This window comes from Saimiri boliviensis, chromosome 9 (genome assembly GCF_048565385.1).
Source record: "Saimiri boliviensis isolate mSaiBol1 chromosome 9, mSaiBol1.pri, whole genome shotgun sequence".
Classification (NCBI taxonomy): Eukaryota; Metazoa; Chordata; class Mammalia; order Primates; family Cebidae; genus Saimiri; species Saimiri boliviensis.
The window spans coordinates 10,883,056-10,903,074 of NC_133457.1; the positions used below are offsets into that span (position 1 = coordinate 10,883,056).

The window sequence follows — 20,019 nt, forward strand, 5'->3', positions numbered from 1 at the left end:
AGAATATGAACTTATTTGAAAAACTGCAGTTTTGAAGATGTGATTAGTTAAGGATCTTGAGATGAAAACTCATCCTGAATTTAGGGTGGGCCCTTCAATTCAATGCTGAACACAGGTGGAAGTAGAGTGAAGCAGCCACAAGCCAAGGAAGGCCCGGAGGCACTGAAAGCTGGGGAAGGATTCTTTCCCAGCGCCTTCAGACAACAAGGCCCTCTGCGCCTTGATTTTGGACTTCTGCCTCCAGAATGGTGAGAAAATAATTTCTGTTGTTTTAAGGACTCAGCGACAATTTGTTGAGACAGCCCCAGGAGGAAAGAGAGGAAAGCCTCAGGGCAGAGCAGCAGGAATACAGTGAGGATCACCTGTAAGGCCAGAGCATCTCAGGCAACCCCTTGGCCTGGGAGGGCAAGGAGGAAGCCGCTCTGTTCCCAGTGGCTCCATGGGACCCAGGGAGGGACCCAGCGTAGGCAAAGCTTCACAGGTCTCCAGAAATGCTCCTCCACTCTCTGTCCTCCTGAGAGCAGCTGGGTGAGCTCTGGCAGGCCAGGGACCTGCTCCCAGGGACAGCTCATTAGGTCAGTGGTTTTCTAACTTGTGCCATGGTGAGGCCCAAGAATGAGCCAGTGGGCTCTGAGTGTATCACAATCACCACTGAGGCTTTAAGCAGGCTAGCGCCCGAGCCAGCCCGTGAATCTCCCAGCCATCCCCCAAAAGGTAATGCTCACAGGCAGCTGGGGGAAGAGAAGGCCCATGAGAGACCCCAGAAGAGTGCTGCTACCAAATCCTCCCCCTCCATCTCCGGAAGCCACCCGCAGAGGCTGAACCCTTCCATGACGGCATGAGTGCAGGTTTCATAAAGGTGGCTCACAGACAAGGCTTACAGGTATGTTTCATTCCGGCTGCGGAATGGGAAGCGGGGCTGGCCCCAAAGACAGCCAAGTCTCATCACAATACACATACTGGAAGGTTTTTCTCCATACTGAATTTTGAAAGTAGTTACTTATAAGAGAACCACTGCAGACAGGAATCTGATCTGGCTGTGACTGTTTTTTTTTTTTTTTTTTTTTTTTTTTACTTCTTCAAGTGAGTGGATTTAGATTGGGTGATGGGCAGGGTGGTGAGAGGCCAGAGAGTACATGTGTCATGAGAACATGTGTGTGTGTGTGTGTGTGTGTGTGTGTGTGAGTTTGGGGGTGAGAAGGTAAGTGTGAGGCAGGAGGAGGCAGAAGACCTGCTCTCCTGAGGTATCTCACAGGGCCTGCCAGGTGGACAAAACGTCTTGAGAGGTCTGTGGAACCCAGTGCCACACACCCAGGTCCTCATGCCAGCCCCTCAGGGTCTCCTGCACATTCAGCTTCAGACTGAGGGAAGATTCACTGAGGACAGGGTTGAATACCTCCCCACCCACCATGCCCTGGCTGAAGGCAGGGCCAGAATCTGTGGCCAGGTCAGTTTCTCCTGCCTCTCCGAACGTAGAGTAGGCACTTGTTAAATGTCTTTTGTCAGAATGAGTGAATGAGAGGGGAGTAGTGGGGCCAGAGACAAAAAGTGTGGGAGGGAAAGAGGGAAGGAGGGGTGGATTCCATTCTAGGAACTGTCTGGGCACCTCAGCCAATCAAGGCAAGGCAGCTCTGCCAGGTTGTACAGCTGTAAGGGCACCTGAAGGGGTGGTGGGGCGCGACTACTGTGCAGGGGCACAACTTGGGGTGAGGTAAGCTGAGCCCCTGAAGACACTGGGGATCTCGTCGACTTCCCAAGTGCCTCTGCCACCATGTTAAGAAAAACAAAACAAACAAAATAACATTTCCCCTTCTCCATCTCCAGAGAATTCGCTAAAATGAGCCTGTGCATGCACAGAATTGGAGCACTCTGGCCTTCCAGCCTAATTACCATTTTTAAGGGCACTAGGAAAGGAATTCCACCTGCTGCAATATTTTTTTTTAAAGGGAAAGCCCGCAAGGGGGAGGGCAGTACTCTCTGAGGTTTCTCCATCTTTCTACCACAGTGGGTTCTTGGGGCCTCTTGATCTGATGGGTCTAAAACCCGAGGCCAACTCTCCATGATGCTTTTGTGCCAGTAGACATTGGTGACATCAATATGGCCAGGCCCTGTGCTAGACTCATGAATGAAGTAGTGGGTCCCAGCCTCAACCAAGTGCAGAGCCCAGCTAAGAGCCAGAAGCACCCAGAAGCTACTGTACAGGTGAGAGGCTAAACCAGCCCTGAGAATGATGCTATAGGAGAGAGCCTCATGGAGGGGACAGAGGATAAAAGGGCCTCGCTGCTCAGAGCAAACATTTGCTCTAGGCCTTGATGTGTCAGGAGAATTCTCGCAGCAGAGAAGAGAGGAAAAGGCATTCCGATAGAGGAAAAGACATGAGCCAAGGTGTGGAGGCATAGCAGTGTGTCACTCCAAGGGCAGCAGGAGCAGGGAAGGTGGCTGGACCACAGGATGGGGGACAAGGAGTAGGCCAAGGAGACCACACTGACATGGACGTAGGGCGAGATTTTGAGGCACCTGAATGACATCGGGAGGAGCTGAGGCTTTGATCCACTTATGGGGCCCACTGCACAGGCATGGGGGCCCCCTTTGCCACCCACCACCACCAAGAACACTAGCCAACCAAGATACTCACTGTTTTCAATGGGACACTAACAAGAGGTATCATAAGTAACTGAATAGTAAAACATCAAAATAATATATGAGATCATTCACACACATGCATGCATGCACAAAAATAAATGAATACCAAGTCAGACTTTGGAACTGAAGTCTGTTACAGCTGTCATCTTGAATTCAAACTGATCGCACAGAACTCCCCTCATTAGGAGGAGAGGCTTTGTGCTACAAAGCCCTGGCCCAGAGAGGATACAAGAAAGACAAAGTGTGACCAAGGTGAACACCCCCCAGCCCACGCCGGAGGTTGTCCACATCAGTCAGGGCTGCTCTCCCACAGCCTCGTGACAATTCTTACAGTCATTTCCACCAAGTCCACTGGCTAGCCAGTATTTCAGACCACAGCAGAGAAACAGAGGTAAAGTAAAAACTGAGACCATAGCAGAGAAAGAGTAAAAATTAGAGAGAGGCAGACAGAGGGGCTGTATTTAAGGCAAGGAGGATAACTGGTCCAGAGGGAGAAAGACAGACTAAAAAGTAGACACAGAGCTGTCATCTGCAGTGAGCTGCGCTTCACATACTCTGGAAATCCAGAAAGGGAGAGGGACATCTTACAACAGCAGTCCCTGGTGTGTTCTATAAATATTTGCCCTTTGAGAACTCGATGACCAAGGGATTCCATAATCAAATACATCTGGGAGATCCTACACACTACATCCTTCTTTTAGCAAATCAAAACCATACGCTGATAAGAGTCAGGCTCTGAGAAACCCTGCAGTATAGCAGTAGATTTACTTTTGTTCACCCAGTGTTCCCTAAATCTGTACAAGCTCTGAACCCACCACCGCTTTTTTTTTCTAAGTAACACCTACTAACGCCTCTTGGAACTAGTATCTCACACAATCCACTGGCATAGAAAAATGCATTATCATTTGTCTCTATCTAAGGAAGAAAATGGCATCCTTTTTTCTTTAAAAGAGTTATAACAATTAAGTTTGGTGCCTTCTGCAAAAAGGTATAGTTGCATGGAAAATTCACTTTACTTGCACAAAACTCCCTACTCACCAGTGGTACCAGGAAAGTGACATGTATACTAACCCCCAAGAGCTTGGCCTTCAGGCCACCTGGAGCTACCTCTGGGTCTCTGGTTGACCCTAGACCATCCCTATAGAGCCAGGAGCTGCAGAGGTCACTGTACCCAGCCTTCTGCCCATGCAGGGCTGGACAAGCTCATCACACCAGCTCTCCAGGAAGCCTCTCCTCAGCAACCGTGTGTGTGTGTGTGTGTGTGTGTGTGTGTGTGTGTGTGTGTGTGACAGAGACAGACAGAGGTCCTAGCAAACACCACCATCACAACCATGCTTGAAGCGCAAGTTCGCCTAACACTCTCATTTTCCATCTTGTTCCTCCTCCACATGATGACTCTCCTGAATAGCCAGACACTATCATGGGTTACCTGCCTGTGAGGAGCAAGAGAACACAGACCATTTTTAGAATTTTCCTCTGAAAAATGTTTCCTTTACTGAGGTGTGAATTTTCAGAAGGGCTCAAGCTCTTTACAGGGATGGGGCCAGTACAGAAGTGGGAAGCTCCCCCATGGCAAAATGACACCCTGGGAACCCATGGCCGTTCTACTCCCATGCCAGCTCAGCACATTTCAGAGGCTGGCCGCTGTCAGGTGACATGGAGGGGAGCACTGGGGACCTCACCTGGTATGTGTTGTCGAAGCTGTCGTACATGAACCTTGTAATCAGAGACGTCTTCCCGACTGCAAAACAACAAGGAGAGAGGTGTTCAGTCATGGCCTCTGAGCTAGGCTCTTCTAAACACACTGCATTTGAAGAAAACAGGTAACAAAACCAAAAAATATAGAGGAATGGCCAAGTTGCAGAAATACAGAAGTGGGAGCTAGGCATCTGCCTGGGACCCCGTGGTGAGGTCACCAAATCTCTATACCAGGTGGGCTGAGGGCTGTTCGTGCCAGGCACCAGGGTGCCGCCAAGGAGGAGCTGTCTCACTGACCCATGAATTTCTACCACCCACATCCAGGTCTTCCTTGACCCAGGAGAACCCAGCTGATGCAAGAACCCTCTATGAAGAATCAAGGTTAGGTGGGTGCAAAAGAGGAGGCTCCTTCGTGCCTGCCCACGTATGCCTCGTTGTTGGTCATACACTGGGACGGAAGCCTGCTCTTTATTTCCTATTAATTTAGCCTGAAGACTGGTGGGGACAGTGGCTTTCTAAGGAACCAGGGGCAGGGAGGCAAATGTCATTTCCCAGTGTCTCTCATGAACAGGACTATTTTTCGTGTATGTTGACTGTCCAGCTCACTGCAGGATGTTTAGCAACCCCGGACCCCACTGGATAAATGCCAGGAGGATCTCCAGTCACTGTGACAACTGTGGACTCACTCACACATCTGTAAATGCCCTGTAGGGACAGTGACACCCCAACTGAGAACCACTGGCATGGCTGAGAGAAACCAGGATGTCTCCCGGGAATCCCACAAATTGCCGCTAATTTCCCAAACTGTAGAATTTGGCTTCTGACCTTACCCTGTGTAGCTCTCCTGGGGACTGGCAGTGACAGAAATGCCAGCTGCTGTGTTTCTAACCATCTGGGGTGGGGGAAGAGGGCAGTCAAGGGACATTCATTAGGATGGGCCCTGTATGGATGCTTCTCTGGACTGTCCCATCGTGTCTCTGCCATGGCCCTGGGAGGCTCAGTGGGGGATGTGCCCAGCTGTGCTGGCTCAGAGCCCTCTCTGCACTGGGCTGCAGGTGGACAGGTAGAGCTGGTAGGCAAAGCAAAAGTGCCCCCGCCCGAGGGCTCTGCCTATTCCCATTTCCTAGGCTGGCGGGAGAGCCACAAGCTGTGCCTGGTGGAGTGGCTGGTTACTCCCTGGAGGGAGCAGGACAAGCCAATAGGGCCCCTTGGCAAAGGCCCATTACCAGCTTTGAAGTCTCAACAGTGCACCACGTAACAGACCAGTGCAATCAGCTCCCAGCAGCCAGCATTTGCAAGGGGAAAGACGACCATCTACCCAGGAGCGTCTGACAGACTGTTTGGGCTAACTTCAGAAGTCCCCATCTTTAACCCAGATTTGGTTAGCTGGATTGTACCCCCTACTGGGGTACTTTTCATCTGTGTCACCTTGAGGTGATCACCATCCTAGGACCTCAGTTCCTCATTTGAGAATGGGTATATTAATATCAAAGACTTCAGGGGCTGTAATAAGAATTAAATCAGGTAATGAAAGTACAAGGCACACGGGAAATGCTTAAAAGCGTAAGGAGGCAGCAGGTAACTGAGCTAGGTAAGGCAGTTTCCAGAGTATCAGATGGAGAAAACATATGTATCACCACTGTTGTATAATAAAGAATTTGACTCATCTTTATTCGTGGTTCCTGGGAAGACTCTAAATCTTTGGAATCTCCTCATAAGAGTTTCTTTGTTATTCCTGAGCCCTCTTCCATCACTCCTGAGTTTATGCTAATGCAGCAACTCATGGGAGCCCCCTAGATAGCGTCCACATAGGGGTTGGTCATGCCAAAAAGGCCAAAAATGGGATAGGAAGACTGGGGCTTTGAGCCAATCCAATTTCCAGGGACGGGGGAGAGGCTGGAGACTATGTTCAATCATGTGGCTGGTGAGTCAATCAATCATGCCTACATAATGAAACCCCAATAAAAACTCTACACCTGGCCAGGTGCAGTGGCTCATGCCTGTAATCCCAGCACTCTGGGAGGCTGAGGCAGGTGGATCACCTAAGGTCAGGAGTTTGAGACCAGCCTGACCAAAATGGACAAATCCTGTCTCTACTAAAAACACAAAATTAGCCGGGCGTGGTGATGCATGCCTGTAATCCCAGCTACTTGGCAGGAGTTGCTTGAACCCGGGAGGCAGAGGTTACGGTGAGCCAAGATTGTGCCATTGCACTCCAGCCAGGGCAACAAGAGCGAAACTCAGTCTCAAAAACAAACAAACCAAAAACTCGACACCCAAAGCTTGGTGGGGTGTCCTGGCTAGTGAACAAACACACTGATGTGCTGGGCAGGGTGACATGCCCTGATTCCACAGGGAGAGGGCATGAATTTAGACCCTCCCAAATCTCACTCTGTATGTCTCTTCATCTGGCTGGCCCTATTTGTCACCTTTATGATAAAACTGTAATCATAAGCATAATGCTTTCTGGAGTTCTGTGAGATATGCCAGTGAATTAGTGAATCTAAGAAGGGATGTCACAGAATCTGGGATTTGTCACCAGTTGGTCAGAAGTGCAGGTGTCCTTGGGACCCTACTTGCACTGGTAATTGAAGTGGGGGCAGTCTTGGGGACCATGACTTGTTGGAGAACACTGACCACCATGCCTACTTGGGATGGTCAGTGCCAGAAGTGATTTGTAGGGTACCAGCTGGTGTCAGAATAGCCCCATTTTTAAAAGAACATCTCTAGGGTGTGCAGATATGTGCCCAAGATCTCTTCTAATTTTACCTGGAAGCAGTCTTTTCAGCTTCTGATAGAAATTAGGCTATAAAGAGCATTTTGACTGCTTTACCTCTCCCCTTAAATTTCACATGAAGGTGAGAAGTGGGGGGCCTCCCACGCCTGGAGGATCAGCTCTGAGGCCATGAGGCCACAAGTACCTGGCTGAGAACCACAGAGGGAAAAGTGGGGCAACCCTGAACTAGCAAGAGGTGGATGCAATTGGGGAGAACGTGACATCCTCTGTTTTGCGAGGCAGTGGAAAGTTACTGCCTCCCGGGAAAGAGGCATCCCAGGGCCTGCTGGTCACTTCCCTAAGCAGCAACGCTTTGCATCTTGCACCTTAGGGAAAGGGGTGCACATCAGGGAGCAGGGCGGGGAAATGGACGGGAAGACACTGAGTCTATTCTCCCAGTAGGTTCTTCCCTGGGGCCTCCAAGCACAGAGAGGAGAGAAAGCGGAATCCCAAAAAGCCACTAAGGGCACAGGAAATTCATGGAGTAGCTGAAGAACTTAGAAATCCCAGCAACGCCCTCTAATGCCAAGGTGCCCCTCCTTGGGACACCAGCTGCTGGCAGTTGATTAGTACTGGCTCACGGTCTAGGTGGCAGGAAAACGTCCCCAAAAACATTTTCTACTGGGACTGTGCAGAAGGAGCTTTTAGGTGTCGGGTCCTAGCCAGTGCCAATATTTTCTATGCATTCCCACAGTCACCATAACAGGCAACACGTGACCCGAGCATTTACAGAGCATGTTCCGGGCACAAAGTAGGGGTTGAGTTAGACACAGAATTGACATGAGAACAGTAAACAGAGGAGATGTGGCACCTGCCCCCTGAAGCGTGCAGGAACACTGGGCACTATACCTCCCAGACCTCAACTCTGGGCAGCATTCATGTCGTTCCCATTTCACACAACGGGCAATAACGTGGCAGCTCCTGGCCCAGGGTCAGAACTGAGTGGGGCTGGGATGTGCTCAGTTCTTATCTAGGTCCTCCTTGAGAGGTCACGCCGGGTTTGGGATTCTGCCAGGTCACTATTGACACTGCTGTGGGCACTCTAGGGAACAGCCCCTGCCAGGCCGAGTCAGAACTGGGGGCCTTTTCCCACTGCGGAGGGGCTTGATCCAGTCTGGAAGGTCAGAAACTGGTCACTGGGGTGCCTGGAGGTGCTTTGTGGGGCACAAGGAGGGCTCAGAAAGTGAGGGTTAAACATCTGAGGCCCAGTACCCCAACAGAGGGCTGAACTGGATGAAGGACTCACTCGTGCTTTGCTGCAAGAGGCAATGACTTTATACTATTCCTCTAGGCTCGTTTTTCTCATTTCTCAGAGCTGAAGCCTTTTCCCCCACCTCAGAGCCCCCTAAGCCTACCCGCCCTGTTCTCATCATGCCTGCCAGGGTAATGTGTGTTACACCCCTGCAGTGGTATCTGAGACCCTTGGCCTGCATGCTTTGTCTCCGGGGAAGTGTCTGTAGACCCAAGGCAGAGCTTGTTAAAAGGAGTTCCCCTTGTCCATTTCTGCCCAGCCTCTGCCAATGGCATCACATAAAGGAGCTGGGTGGGTAAGGGGCTGCCCTATGCTAAGCTCTTCTCCCCTCTAAAGAGCAAAGGCCTCTTCCTTAGCCCATAGCTGCCCTCAACAACTGTCCAGGGTAGAAGGTGCTGGAACCTGCAAATGGAGAGTTTGCACACTACATCCACCTGGCTTTCTCAATGCCCCAACCATAAAAGATAGGCAGAACCCACCCCCAGCCACCCAACCGAGCACTCCCACTCAGCCTGAGAGGAGTGGTGGCACGGGGCATCCCAGCAGCCCTGCAGGTGGGCCGGTGGAAGAGCCGGGAGCTCCTCCTGTGTCCCCCTGCCTTGCAACAGCTGCCAGGGCCTCTGCGGGAGCTGTCCTCCCGCCAGCTCTGTTCTCAAGGTCACACCGCTGTGCTTCTCCCGCAGCTCTCAGACACCACTGCATTAAAGTGGAGCTTCTCCTGAGGACAAAGATTCAGCTCCACTGGCAGGCTTTATTAAAAATAAGCAGGCAAATCATTATTGAGCTTTTTTATTTTCTCTCTGCTCATGGCTCAGCAATATTCTTGTAATCGTCTGGTAGTTTAGTCCCACATGATTAAGCAGGGGGATGCATTTCTCCTTTTTCAACCAAATGAGGGTGAGAAAATTCATTACTGAGCATTTACCAGGAGATGCTAGAAAGAAGGAAAGGAAATGCAAGCTCTTACTGGGCCTCTATTCGGCAGCAGATGAGAATTTGGCATTTAGGTTCTCTCATTTAATCCTCATCACGATCCAATGAGTTAGTTATTATTCCAAGGTCACAGAGCTGGGAAGTGGTGGAGCTGGGGTAGGAGCACAGATTTGAGCCAGAGTCAATGCCTCATCCACTCCGCTGTGCTGTTCACATAAAGGTCTGACAGCGGCAAAGCTGCAGATCCCAAAGGCAAGGGTGCAGGTGGCTGGGCAGTCAGGACGGCTGCAAGGAGGAGGTGGGGCAGCTGTGGGCCAGGGAAGGCTGTGTGTGGGGGAGAAGGGGCATTCCAGATGGAGGGAACAATGTGCACAAAGGCAAGGGGGCAGGGAGAGAAAACACTCGTGAGAAGAAACAGGAGGCAACAGGCCAGGTTGCTATGGGGGACACACTTGGAGGCCCTTCAGCCTGAGCTTCCTCTCAGGGTAGGTGGAGCCAGACACGGTGTGTGGGGAGGAGCGAGCAGCAGGCACTGTTCGTGGAAGCTCCATGTGGCTGTCAGGTTGATTTAAGCCAAACCTGTCTCTGGAGCCAGTTGTGGAGGGAGGGAGGGGCAGATGGGGAGAAGCGTGGAGGCAGAGGCAGGGGCCAAACGGCACAGGCCATGTCAGCCACATGAAGGAGCATGGATTCTCATCCAAGGGTAGGGAGAGCTTCAGAAAGCAACTTCAGCAGAGGGGTGGTGTGAACAGGTGTGGCAGGTCATAACTTCTATAGTGGGCTCATAAAACATTCCCCATCTCATATGGTCTTCTTACAATCCAACCCTGACATTCCATCACAGGGTGAATCTAGGGTAGAAATGGCCCTGTGGGATTCCCAAGGCTCGCTTAGAAAGAACAGTACAGCTTCTGCCTGGAGCATGCTGACACTCACACACTCTGGAAGCCAGCCCTGCAACCCAGCTACCATGCTGTGAGGAAGCCCATGGAAGCCCACAGGAGGGAGACCATATGGAGACACCCAAGCAGCAACCAACTGGGGCCCCCGGACAGCAGCAACCAGGAGATCTGGGAGTGAGCGAGCCTTCAGGTGACTCCAGCGGGCAGACTTCAAGCCACCTTCAGTGCTGCGTGGAACAAAGCTACACCTTCCCTACCAGGTCCTACTCAAACTAAAAATTCAAGAGCAATGTAAATATTCTTACTGTCTTCAGCCACTAAATTTTGGGGTGGTTGGTTACACACCATTAGGTAATCAGAGCAAAGACCTGTGCTTCAGAAAGAACACTTGTTAGTTCATTCTCACATTGCTATGAAGAAATACCCGAGACTGGGTCATTTATGGAGGAAAGAGGTTTAATTGACTCACAGTTCCCCATTGCTGGGGAAGCCTCAGGAAACTTATAGTCATGGCAGAAGGCAAAGGAGAAGCAGGCACTTTCTTCACGTGGCGGCAAGACGGAGTGAGTGCAAACAGGAAATGTCAGATTCGTATAAAACCATCAGATCCTGTGAGACCTCACTCACTATCATGAGAATAGCATCAGAGAAACCGCCCCCATGATCCAATCTCCTCCATCTGGTCCCACCCTTGACACATGGGGATTATGGGGATTACAAATGGAGGTACGATTTGGGTAGGGACACAGAGCCAAACCATATCACTCTGCTACAGAATGGCCTACAGAAGCCAGACTGGGGTCAGAAGTCTTGCCAGAGATGGAGGATCTCAGTGAAAAATGCAGAGGCAGTGGGGCTGGAGAGAATGGGGAGCAGAGCAGACAGGACCAGTGACTGGTCAGATTCAGAGAGGAGCCCAGAATGCCCTGTCGTCAAGCAATCACCTTGGATTCAGGTCACTCATAAAAGCTTTCTTTATAATTGTCAGGTCAAAAGCACAAATGCCAGCACTGCATTCAGAAAAAAACAATTAATCATTCAAATCTCCTGAGCTAAAGAAGTAAGCTTATTTTTCACTATTGGCGTCAGCATGAAACAGTTGTTTCCTTACTCTAGTGGGAACTACTGGCCCAGGGGTCTTGCACATCCATGGGACGTCCAGAAGAGCTGGGTCCCAAGCACCCTGGAAATCCCACCAATGCCAGGTGCACTGGATGCTAGCCCTTCACAACCAGCCTCCGATGCCCACCTAGACCTCATCTATGGGGGCCATTCACTCCACCAGTGCCCCAGGTCCCCATCTCACTGGCAGGTCCCAGGTAAACAGAGTTTTGTACATTCTGGTGGTTTCTAGGTAGCTGCAGAAGCCACTGAGGCTTCTGTAGCCAGTCAGCAAACACCCACTGGGGCTCATTCTGTGCCTGTCCAGTGGAGGACACAGAATTTTAGTGGTAAAGCAGATGCACCTCTGTTCTCAAGCAGTCCATATCCAGTAGCGGAGAGAGAACCGGATCCAAATATTAAAATGCCAGGCAGTGCGGGAAGGGTCTCCTGAGAGGCACATGCAAAGAAAGGCCACTCTGCTGAGGAAATCGCAGTAACCTCTTGAAAGAGGCACCATTTGAGCTGAGCCTTGATGGATGGAGATGCGGGGGTCAGAGGGAATGACATTTCCAGGAGAGGGACTGGATGAAACCACAGTCATGTGAGGTTGAGATTCCTCTGCTTAAAATCATTTGCCCACATTTCTCCACAGTTGCCACGTAATGCCAAATCCACCCTGGGCTTTGGGGTCAGTGGCTATGAGGATGTCTGGTCTGGTCTTGTGCTCACATCACAGGCTGAAGTGGGTGGTGAGTCCCCGGACTCCTCCACTGACACTGACTCCTCCACAAAGGACAGCTCTCCTCCCTGTCCCTGTCGCCTCCCCAGCGGGTGCGGGTGTGGGTGGAGAGGCTGCTATAAGGGCCAGAAACTGGGAAGAGCGTGAGGCAGAGCACAGACGATAGCCGGAGACGGCGCGGAGGGTCTGCCAGGACCTGGCAGAAGGTGCGCCACCCACTAGCTAGCCCCTCGCAGAGCCAAGCCAGAACCTTGGCCCGCAATCTGCTCTCGGCTATGCATCCACACTTACCACCCACAGCAGCTCCTCAGAGCTCCTGGCCAAACAGTGGGATCCTGTCTGACCTTCCTGAGGTCCACAGAGCTGGGCTCAGGGCCAAGGGCCCCAGGAGTTCTAGGAGGAGAGGGCAAGCGGGACAGATGTGGCATAACTCACTGCCATTTCTAGGCCACCTTGGTGGGGTGCCCCCCTCTCAGATGTCTGTGTTTTTAGGAGAACAGTTCCTCTGCCAGGGGAAGAACCTCTGCATCCCCAACCCACAGCCCCCATCAGCCGGGCCCACTTTGGAGAATGCCTGCAGCGGTCAGAGGGTGGTCTCAGGGCTGAAAGGTCAAATCTGCTTCCTCATTGTGCAGGCCAGCAACCCAGTCCTAGCAGAGACCCGGCTGACTCAGCTATCCCAGCAGCTCAGTTTCTAGAAGAGAAGTGGGAATTGCTGGGATAAATGCTAGGAAGGACCTGCAGAGGGACTTGGCTCTTGTCCTGCAGCTGGGAAGAAGGTCAGGCCACCCCAGTCCAGCATCCCTGCCACACAGGGCCCTCAGGGGAGGCCCCCACCATCCCTGTAACCTCTGTTCATAGTCTACCATTACTGGCCTGACTGTGAGGTGCATGGCTCCCAGTCTCTGTGGTGACAAGTGAAACAGTGAGAGACACCAGCTATATCTGTCTGAACCTTGTTTCCTTTGGCTCTGTTTTCACCAAACGGAAAATCCAGTCCCATCTTTCTTCAAAGGCGGGTAAGCTTGGGAGCTGGACTTCCCGCTCCATACCCCACCCTGCCACCCTGAGCTCTAAAAGGCAGCCCCAAACTGGGATCACATCTTTGGCAGCTCCCACTAAAGCCCTGAGGGGCTGGCTGGCTCACTGTAGGCTAAATGAGGAAACACGTGAAAAACCCCATTTCAAATCATCCCCCAAAAGACTCAGTCGGTAATTAAGAAATATGCAAAGCTCTTCATTGGACACTTTAATTAAGTGTGTTAATTCCCTCTGCTAGAGGACGCTCAGCTGCCTGAGCCTCACCCAGGGATCCAGAGAAGATGGAAAGGGGCGGGGAGAGGAAAGAGAGAAGTGGAAAGAAGGTGAGGGAGGGAGGAGTCAGCCAGACAGTGGCCCGGGCTGGTCTGGCCCAGGCCCTTCTTCTGCATCAGCTAGGAGGCAGACCCATGCCTGACCCTCTCCCTTCTCCACCGAATGCCCTGTCTCACTATCCTGAACCCACCCCATCTCTATCCGAGCTCATGGGGCTCAGTAAGGATGTCCATCACAGCAAGATGGAACAAGGCAAGTGCATCCTAAAGGATCCCACCCACGTAACAGTGCACGGACAAGGGTAGAAAAAGGAAAGGCGAAATAAAGGTCCCTTGTGATCAGGAAACCTGAGATTCTAGACAGGAGTGTTCCCAGGATGGCTGGTTCTCCAACTCCTCCTGAACACCTTCAGCAGCTCTGTGGTTGCCGGGGACATGACGGTCTGCTGGGATTCCACATGGCTGGGGACTGGAAGATGTAGTCTTCATTTTCCTTCCTATACCCTGGCCCTCCTCCTGCCTTTTTTCCCCAGAGGCTCTACCTTCAACACAAAGAGGCAAACTCCAAAGAAACATGCTGCCAGCGCAGCTGGGCTGGGAGAGGCCCCATCCTCAGGTACCCGACCAGAGCCCCGGCCACCACAGAGGAGGGGTCATCCCCTCTCCTGCCCTGCGCAAGGTGCTGTCATCCTTGGCTTTCTTCTTTTCCTCTCTGGCTTCCTCTCTTTCTACCTCCTCCCCAAGGCTGACTGAGGTAAAAATCAACAAACAAAAAATGTATATATTCAAGGTGTAAAACGTGACATTTTAATATACAGAGAGTTGACCCTTGAAGAAGGCAGAAGTTGGGGCACTGACACCCTGCATAGTCAAAAGTCCGCACCTGACTTTTGAGTCCCCCAAAACTATTATAATAGCCTACTGTTGATCAAAGCCTTCCTGATAACATAAACAGTTGATTAACAGGTATTTTTTGTGTTATATGTGTTATATATTCTATTCTTAGAATAAATAAGCTAGATAAAAGAAAATGTTATTAAAATCATAGGGAAGAGAAAGTAGATTCACTGTTCATTAAGGGAAAGTGGATCATGACCTTCTTTGTCTTCACGCTGAATAGGCTAAAGAGAAGGAGGAAGGGAAAAGGTTGGTCTTGCTGTGTCAAGAATGGCAGAGGCAGAAAAGGTGAAGGAGGTGGACAGGGAGGCAGGACAGGCAGGCACACTGGTGAATGTTACAGAAAAATATCTACCTTTAAGTGAATGTGCATGGTTCAAACCCATGTTGTTCAAGGGTTATCTGTCTACCTACCTACCTACCTATCCATCTACAGGGTTCAAGGGTTATCTACCTACCTACCTACCTACCTACTTACCTACCTATCCATCTACCTATGCATTGCTTAATGACAGCGATAAGTTCTGAGAAATGTATCATTAGGTGTTCTGCCACAGCATGAACCTCAAAAAGTATGCTTCCCAAACCTAGGTGCTGTAGCCTACTATGAACGTAGGCTATAATGGTACCCTATTGCTTCTAGGCTACAAACCTGTACAAAACATTATTATAGTGAATACTGTAGGCAATAGTAACTCCAGTGGTATTTGTGTATCCAAATGTATCTAAACAGCAAAGGTACAGTAAAAGTATGGTATAAAACATCAACAGAGCTCGTGGGCCTGGAAGCTATTCTGGGTGAGTCAGTCAGCGAGTGGTGAGTAAATGTGAAGGCCTATGACATTACACTACGATAGATTTTAAAACTACTGTACATTTAGGCTATGCTATATTTAAAAAGATTTTTCTTTCTTTAATAATAAGTTAAACAGCTTACTACAACTTTTACTTTAAAACTTTTTAATTTGTTTTAACTTTTTGACTTCTGTAGTAACACTTAGCCTAAAATACATTGTATAGCTACACAAAAATTCTTTCTTTATATCCTTATTCTCTGTTTTTGACTGTTAATTTTTTTTTACTTTTTACACTTTTTTGTTAAAAACTAAGACACAAACATACACATTAGCCTAGGCCTATATGGCGTGAGGATCACCAGTATCGCTGTCTTCCACCTCCACAACTCCCCTGGAAGGTCTTCAGGGCAACAGCGCGCACGGCGCTGTCATTTCCTGTGATAACAATACCGCTTTCTGGAATTCCTCCTGAAGGGCCTGCCTGAGGCTGTTTTACAGTTATCTTTTTTTAAAAAAGAAGTAGAAGGTGTACACTCTAAAATGACAACATAAAGTATAGCATAGGCAATACTAGGCAACAGGAATTTTTGAGCTCCATTATAATCTTACAGAACAATTTTCATATATGTGGTCTGTTGTTAACGAAAACACTGCCGTACAGCACACGACTATATATACATTGTGAAATGATTACCACGATCAAGCTAATGAACATATTCATTACCTCACGTAGCTTCGTGTGTGTGGTAAGAACACTTAAGGTCTATTTGACAAGACGCAGAAAGACAAATACTGCCTGATCTCACTTATATGTGGAAACTAAAAAGGTAGAACTCATACTAACAGAGTGTAGAGGGGTGTTATCGGGTCAGAGATGGGGAAGTGGGGGAAATGCTGATTAAAGGGTACAAACTTGCAGTTATAAGAGGAGTAAGTTCTGTAGACCCACTTTACAGCATGGTGACTCTAGTCAGTAACAATATATACTTGAAATTTCCAACTTTTCTTCTTCACTTTCCAAAGCCCCCAGGCCTAGCCTGCACACCAGTCTTGGCCTCAGCCCTTCCTTCCCACAGAGCCTCATGAGCTCTCAGGTCACTGCAAACCATCTCTGCCCTGGGGCTTCTAAACTGAGAGTCCATACCTCACTTGAGATTTCCTCCTGTCCCCCAGCCTGAAGTAGACTCTCAGGGCACTAGGGAGAATCCATTTCCCTGCCTGCTGCAGCCAAGTCTGCTGTGAGAACTAATGACTTGGGGGTACATTGCCCACAGAATGCATCCCATTACCTTACCCTAAGGAAAGTTGGAGCCAAAAGTCACCCCTCAACTTCAAAATCAGGCAGAAGAGCACTGGTGTGGAGGAAGAGGCAGTATCATTTGGCACACGACTACTGTGTACAAAGAGTACTTGTATTTATTTATGACTCATGAAAATAAGATTTGAAACTGTCATTATTTAAAATAGTATCAGAATAAAGTAGCTGCAAATCAATAACAATGAATAGGCTCCCAATCCCTCTGAATATCCCTACTGCGTTTGGGGACATCCAAAACCATCCTCCCAGTGTGGGGGCCGCCTTTTAAGCTATTTTGCAGGCACGTAACCGAGACTTCTCCCAACAGATGTTCACATAAGGCTCTACCAGATTCAAATGACATGCATCTGGTGAGACAGAGCATTCCCTCTGGACTGTAAATTCAGGGCAGCCACGATGTGCATTTCAGCATTGGCACCTGCCGGAAGACAGCACAGGACCGTGGTCTCCCCATGGACCTGTTCTGTATGATTCAGGCTGCTGCTCCAAGCCCAGACCTCTGACCCTCCCAAGGACTCTATGAACTTCCCAATCATTCCTCTAATACATTCACTGTTTGCTCAAAGCACTTACATGGAGAGAGTTTCTCTCTCTTATTCACAACTACAAACTCTGAGAGAGAGAAAATATAAGGCAAAAGTAATATAAGCTAAAAAGAGAAAATTGGACCAAAACTCTGCTTACAAAAAAAAAAAAATCCTGAAAAATCTCCCCTAATTATTGAAGTTAGACTAAGAAACTGTCTAAGCTCCCTGGCAGTCAAAGGGGGAAAAAGGAAGGATGACCAACGGTAAGATTCACAGTGATCAGGAGATAAAACTACACCAACTGTCAATATTGAGTTTTTTATAAGAGCTGGGCAGCAGAAAGTTCTCAAAAAGAGTCCGGAGTGTAGAAATTTTGTTGCCACTTAAAGGGCAAGTCTACACATTTATATAATCAACTGGATGAACATTCCAGATGAAAATCAAGGTTGATAATCAGACCATGCAACACTGCCTGCCCAACTGATGTTCCCTAATAAATGAAGACACAGAAACAGAAGGGTCCCAAGACTGTAGCTCTAGTCAAGATGCAGTAACAGGGACCCGATTTAGCATCTAACCTGAAACAACAAAAAGAAAAACAAGATATATGAAACAACAGTTTTGAAGCCACTGGATATTAGGCAATGATGATCCCTGAGATACATGATATAAAGGAGGGGAGCCCTACAGATTACTGCCCTCAGAAAATTTCAGACCATAACATGGAGTGGTGGCCTAGGTGGAACCCAGTGGACGCCCTAGGTTGAGAGGATAGGGCTGAGGCTAGGTGAAAACACAGCAGCTAGAGTTCAGAAGATGGAATACCAGAGGGGAGGGAAATGCACACAGAGAATTGCAGAGACCTGCAAAGGGTTTCCCTCAAGCCTTCAGCTGAGCATTGATCAGCAAATGTTTATGAGGAAACTACCTGAGACAGGGGAAACTGCCCAAATAGACTAGGGGAAACAGTGCTTGGCATCCACACCAGTCTGGAGACAGTGTTCATTCCCAGCAGCCAGAGTGGAACACCTCATCATTCACAGGATGCTGGGGAGAGTCCTCAGCACGCTGGGCCTCATAGTGGGTAAATAATTAGCCATACACAGAGCCCTGCTCTGGCCACAGCTAGCAAATCTTAAGAATATTTATGGGAATGGAAATACTATCCACACATAACATGGCAAAAAATCACAATGTCTGATATCCAGTAAGAAATTATCAGGCACATAAAAAAGCAAGAAAACAGGCTCACAAAGAGGAGAAAAAACAATCAACTGAAACCAACCCCAAACTGACAAGAGATGTTAGAATTAGCAGTTAAAAGATATTAGGAAATATTTATTATAATGGTGCTCCATATGTTTAAGAGTAACATGGGGTAAGAAATAGATTTTCAAAGACACCAATCAAACTTCCAGAGGTAACAACTACACTGGCTGACATGATTAGACAGATTAGATGTTCCAGAAGAAAAGATCAATGAACCTGAAGACAGTGATAAAAACTAAAGTGAAACACGGTGAAAAAAGAAGGAAAATAAATGATCACAACACCAGTAAGCATTATGACAATGTCACGTGTTCTAACATCCATGTAATTGGAGTTTTCAAAGGATAAACGGAGAGGTAGTGACAGAAAAAATATTTGAAGACATGACTAAAAATCCTCCAAAATGGAAGAAAATTATATATCCACAGATTCAAAAAGTTCGGTGAACTCTCAAGCAAAGGAAACATAAAGGAAACTACAGCAAAGCATATCATAGTCAAAGCGCATGGTCAATGATATAGAAAAAATCATAAAAGTAGTCAGAGGAAAAAAGACACATTATGTACAGAAAAACATAAAAAGGACAGTAGATTTCTCCTCAGAAACAATGCAAGCAAGAAGACAATGGTACAATATCTATAAAGTAATGAAAGAAAAAAAGTGTTAACCTAGAGTCCTATGTCCAGGGATGACATCTTTCAAAAACAAAGGTGAGACAGACTTTTTCAAACATACGAAAGCTGACAGAATTCATCAGCAGCAGACCCTCACAACAGGAAATGTTAAAGAAAGTCCTTCAGGAAGAAGTGAAATGATACTAGATGGAAAAGCAGATTCACACAATGGAATGATGAACACAGGAAATGGTCACTACATGGGTATGGAAGATCTTTCTCTTATTATTTGAGTCTCTGTAAAAGGTAATTGACTATTTAAACAAAATTGGCAACAATATATTAGATCACAGATGTAAGAAAACACAGAGAAATAACTGTTAGGGTTGGGCACAGTGGCTCATGCCTGTAACCCCAGCACTTTGGCAGGCTGAGGCAGATGGATCATGAGGTCAAGCAGTTGAGACCATCCTGGCCAACATGGTGAAACCCCGTCGCTACTAAAAATACAAAAAGTAGCTGGGCATGGTGGTACATGCTTATAGTCCCAGCTCCTCAGGAGGCTGAGGCAGGAGAATTGCTTGAACCAGTGAGCCAAGATCAAGCCACTGCACTCCAGCCTGGCGACAGTGCAAGACTTCGTCTCAAAAAAAAAGGAAAAGAAATATCTGTTACCCTGTCAGAAGTTATACAAACCAGGAGAAAATGAAGTGCCACCTTTGAAATACTAAAAGAAAAATAGTGTCAACATAGAATTCTGTATATAGCAAAAATCTTTCAAAAATGAAGGTGAAATAAAGACATATGTTGAAGTCATTCACTGCTAGCAGATCAATAATACAAGAAAGAAAGCTCTTTGGGCAGAAGGAGCAGGGTACCTGCACATTCACACTCACATCAAATGTGGTCAGCATGTGCACTTTCAAGTCCGACAGACCTAGGTTTTAATCCTGGCTCTGATGCTCATTTCTTGTGTGATCTTGGGTTAGTTCCTATTCTCTCTGAGGCTCACTTTCTTCATACATCCGATAAGGACAAAAATGCCTATCTCATAGAATTATTATGAATTCTATGAAAGCAGTAACGAGTTAAAATTCAAGGAATCCGGGTGAAAGGCCTATGTTAAAGTCTTTACATAATGCTTGCAACTTTTCTATAAGCCTTAAAGTGTGTCAAAGTAAAAAGTTAAAGAAAAACATGATAATTATTTTAATCACATGCACACATCCATGTCCCT

The 20,019-nt window shown here is 48.2% G+C and overlaps 1 protein-coding gene across 1 annotated transcript in view; it reads right to left on the bottom strand.

Annotated features, from left to right (window-relative positions):
* RAB6B (RAB6B, member RAS oncogene family) overlaps positions 1-20,019 on the bottom strand; it is a 75,534-nt gene that overhangs the window by 38,258 nt on the left and 17,257 nt on the right. Inside the window, exon 2 of the mRNA XM_003925064.4 lies at positions 4,326-4,384. Within this exon, the coding sequence (XP_003925113.1) occupies positions 4,326-4,384 (59 nt within the window). The remainder of the gene's footprint in view (positions 1-4,325; positions 4,385-20,019) is intronic.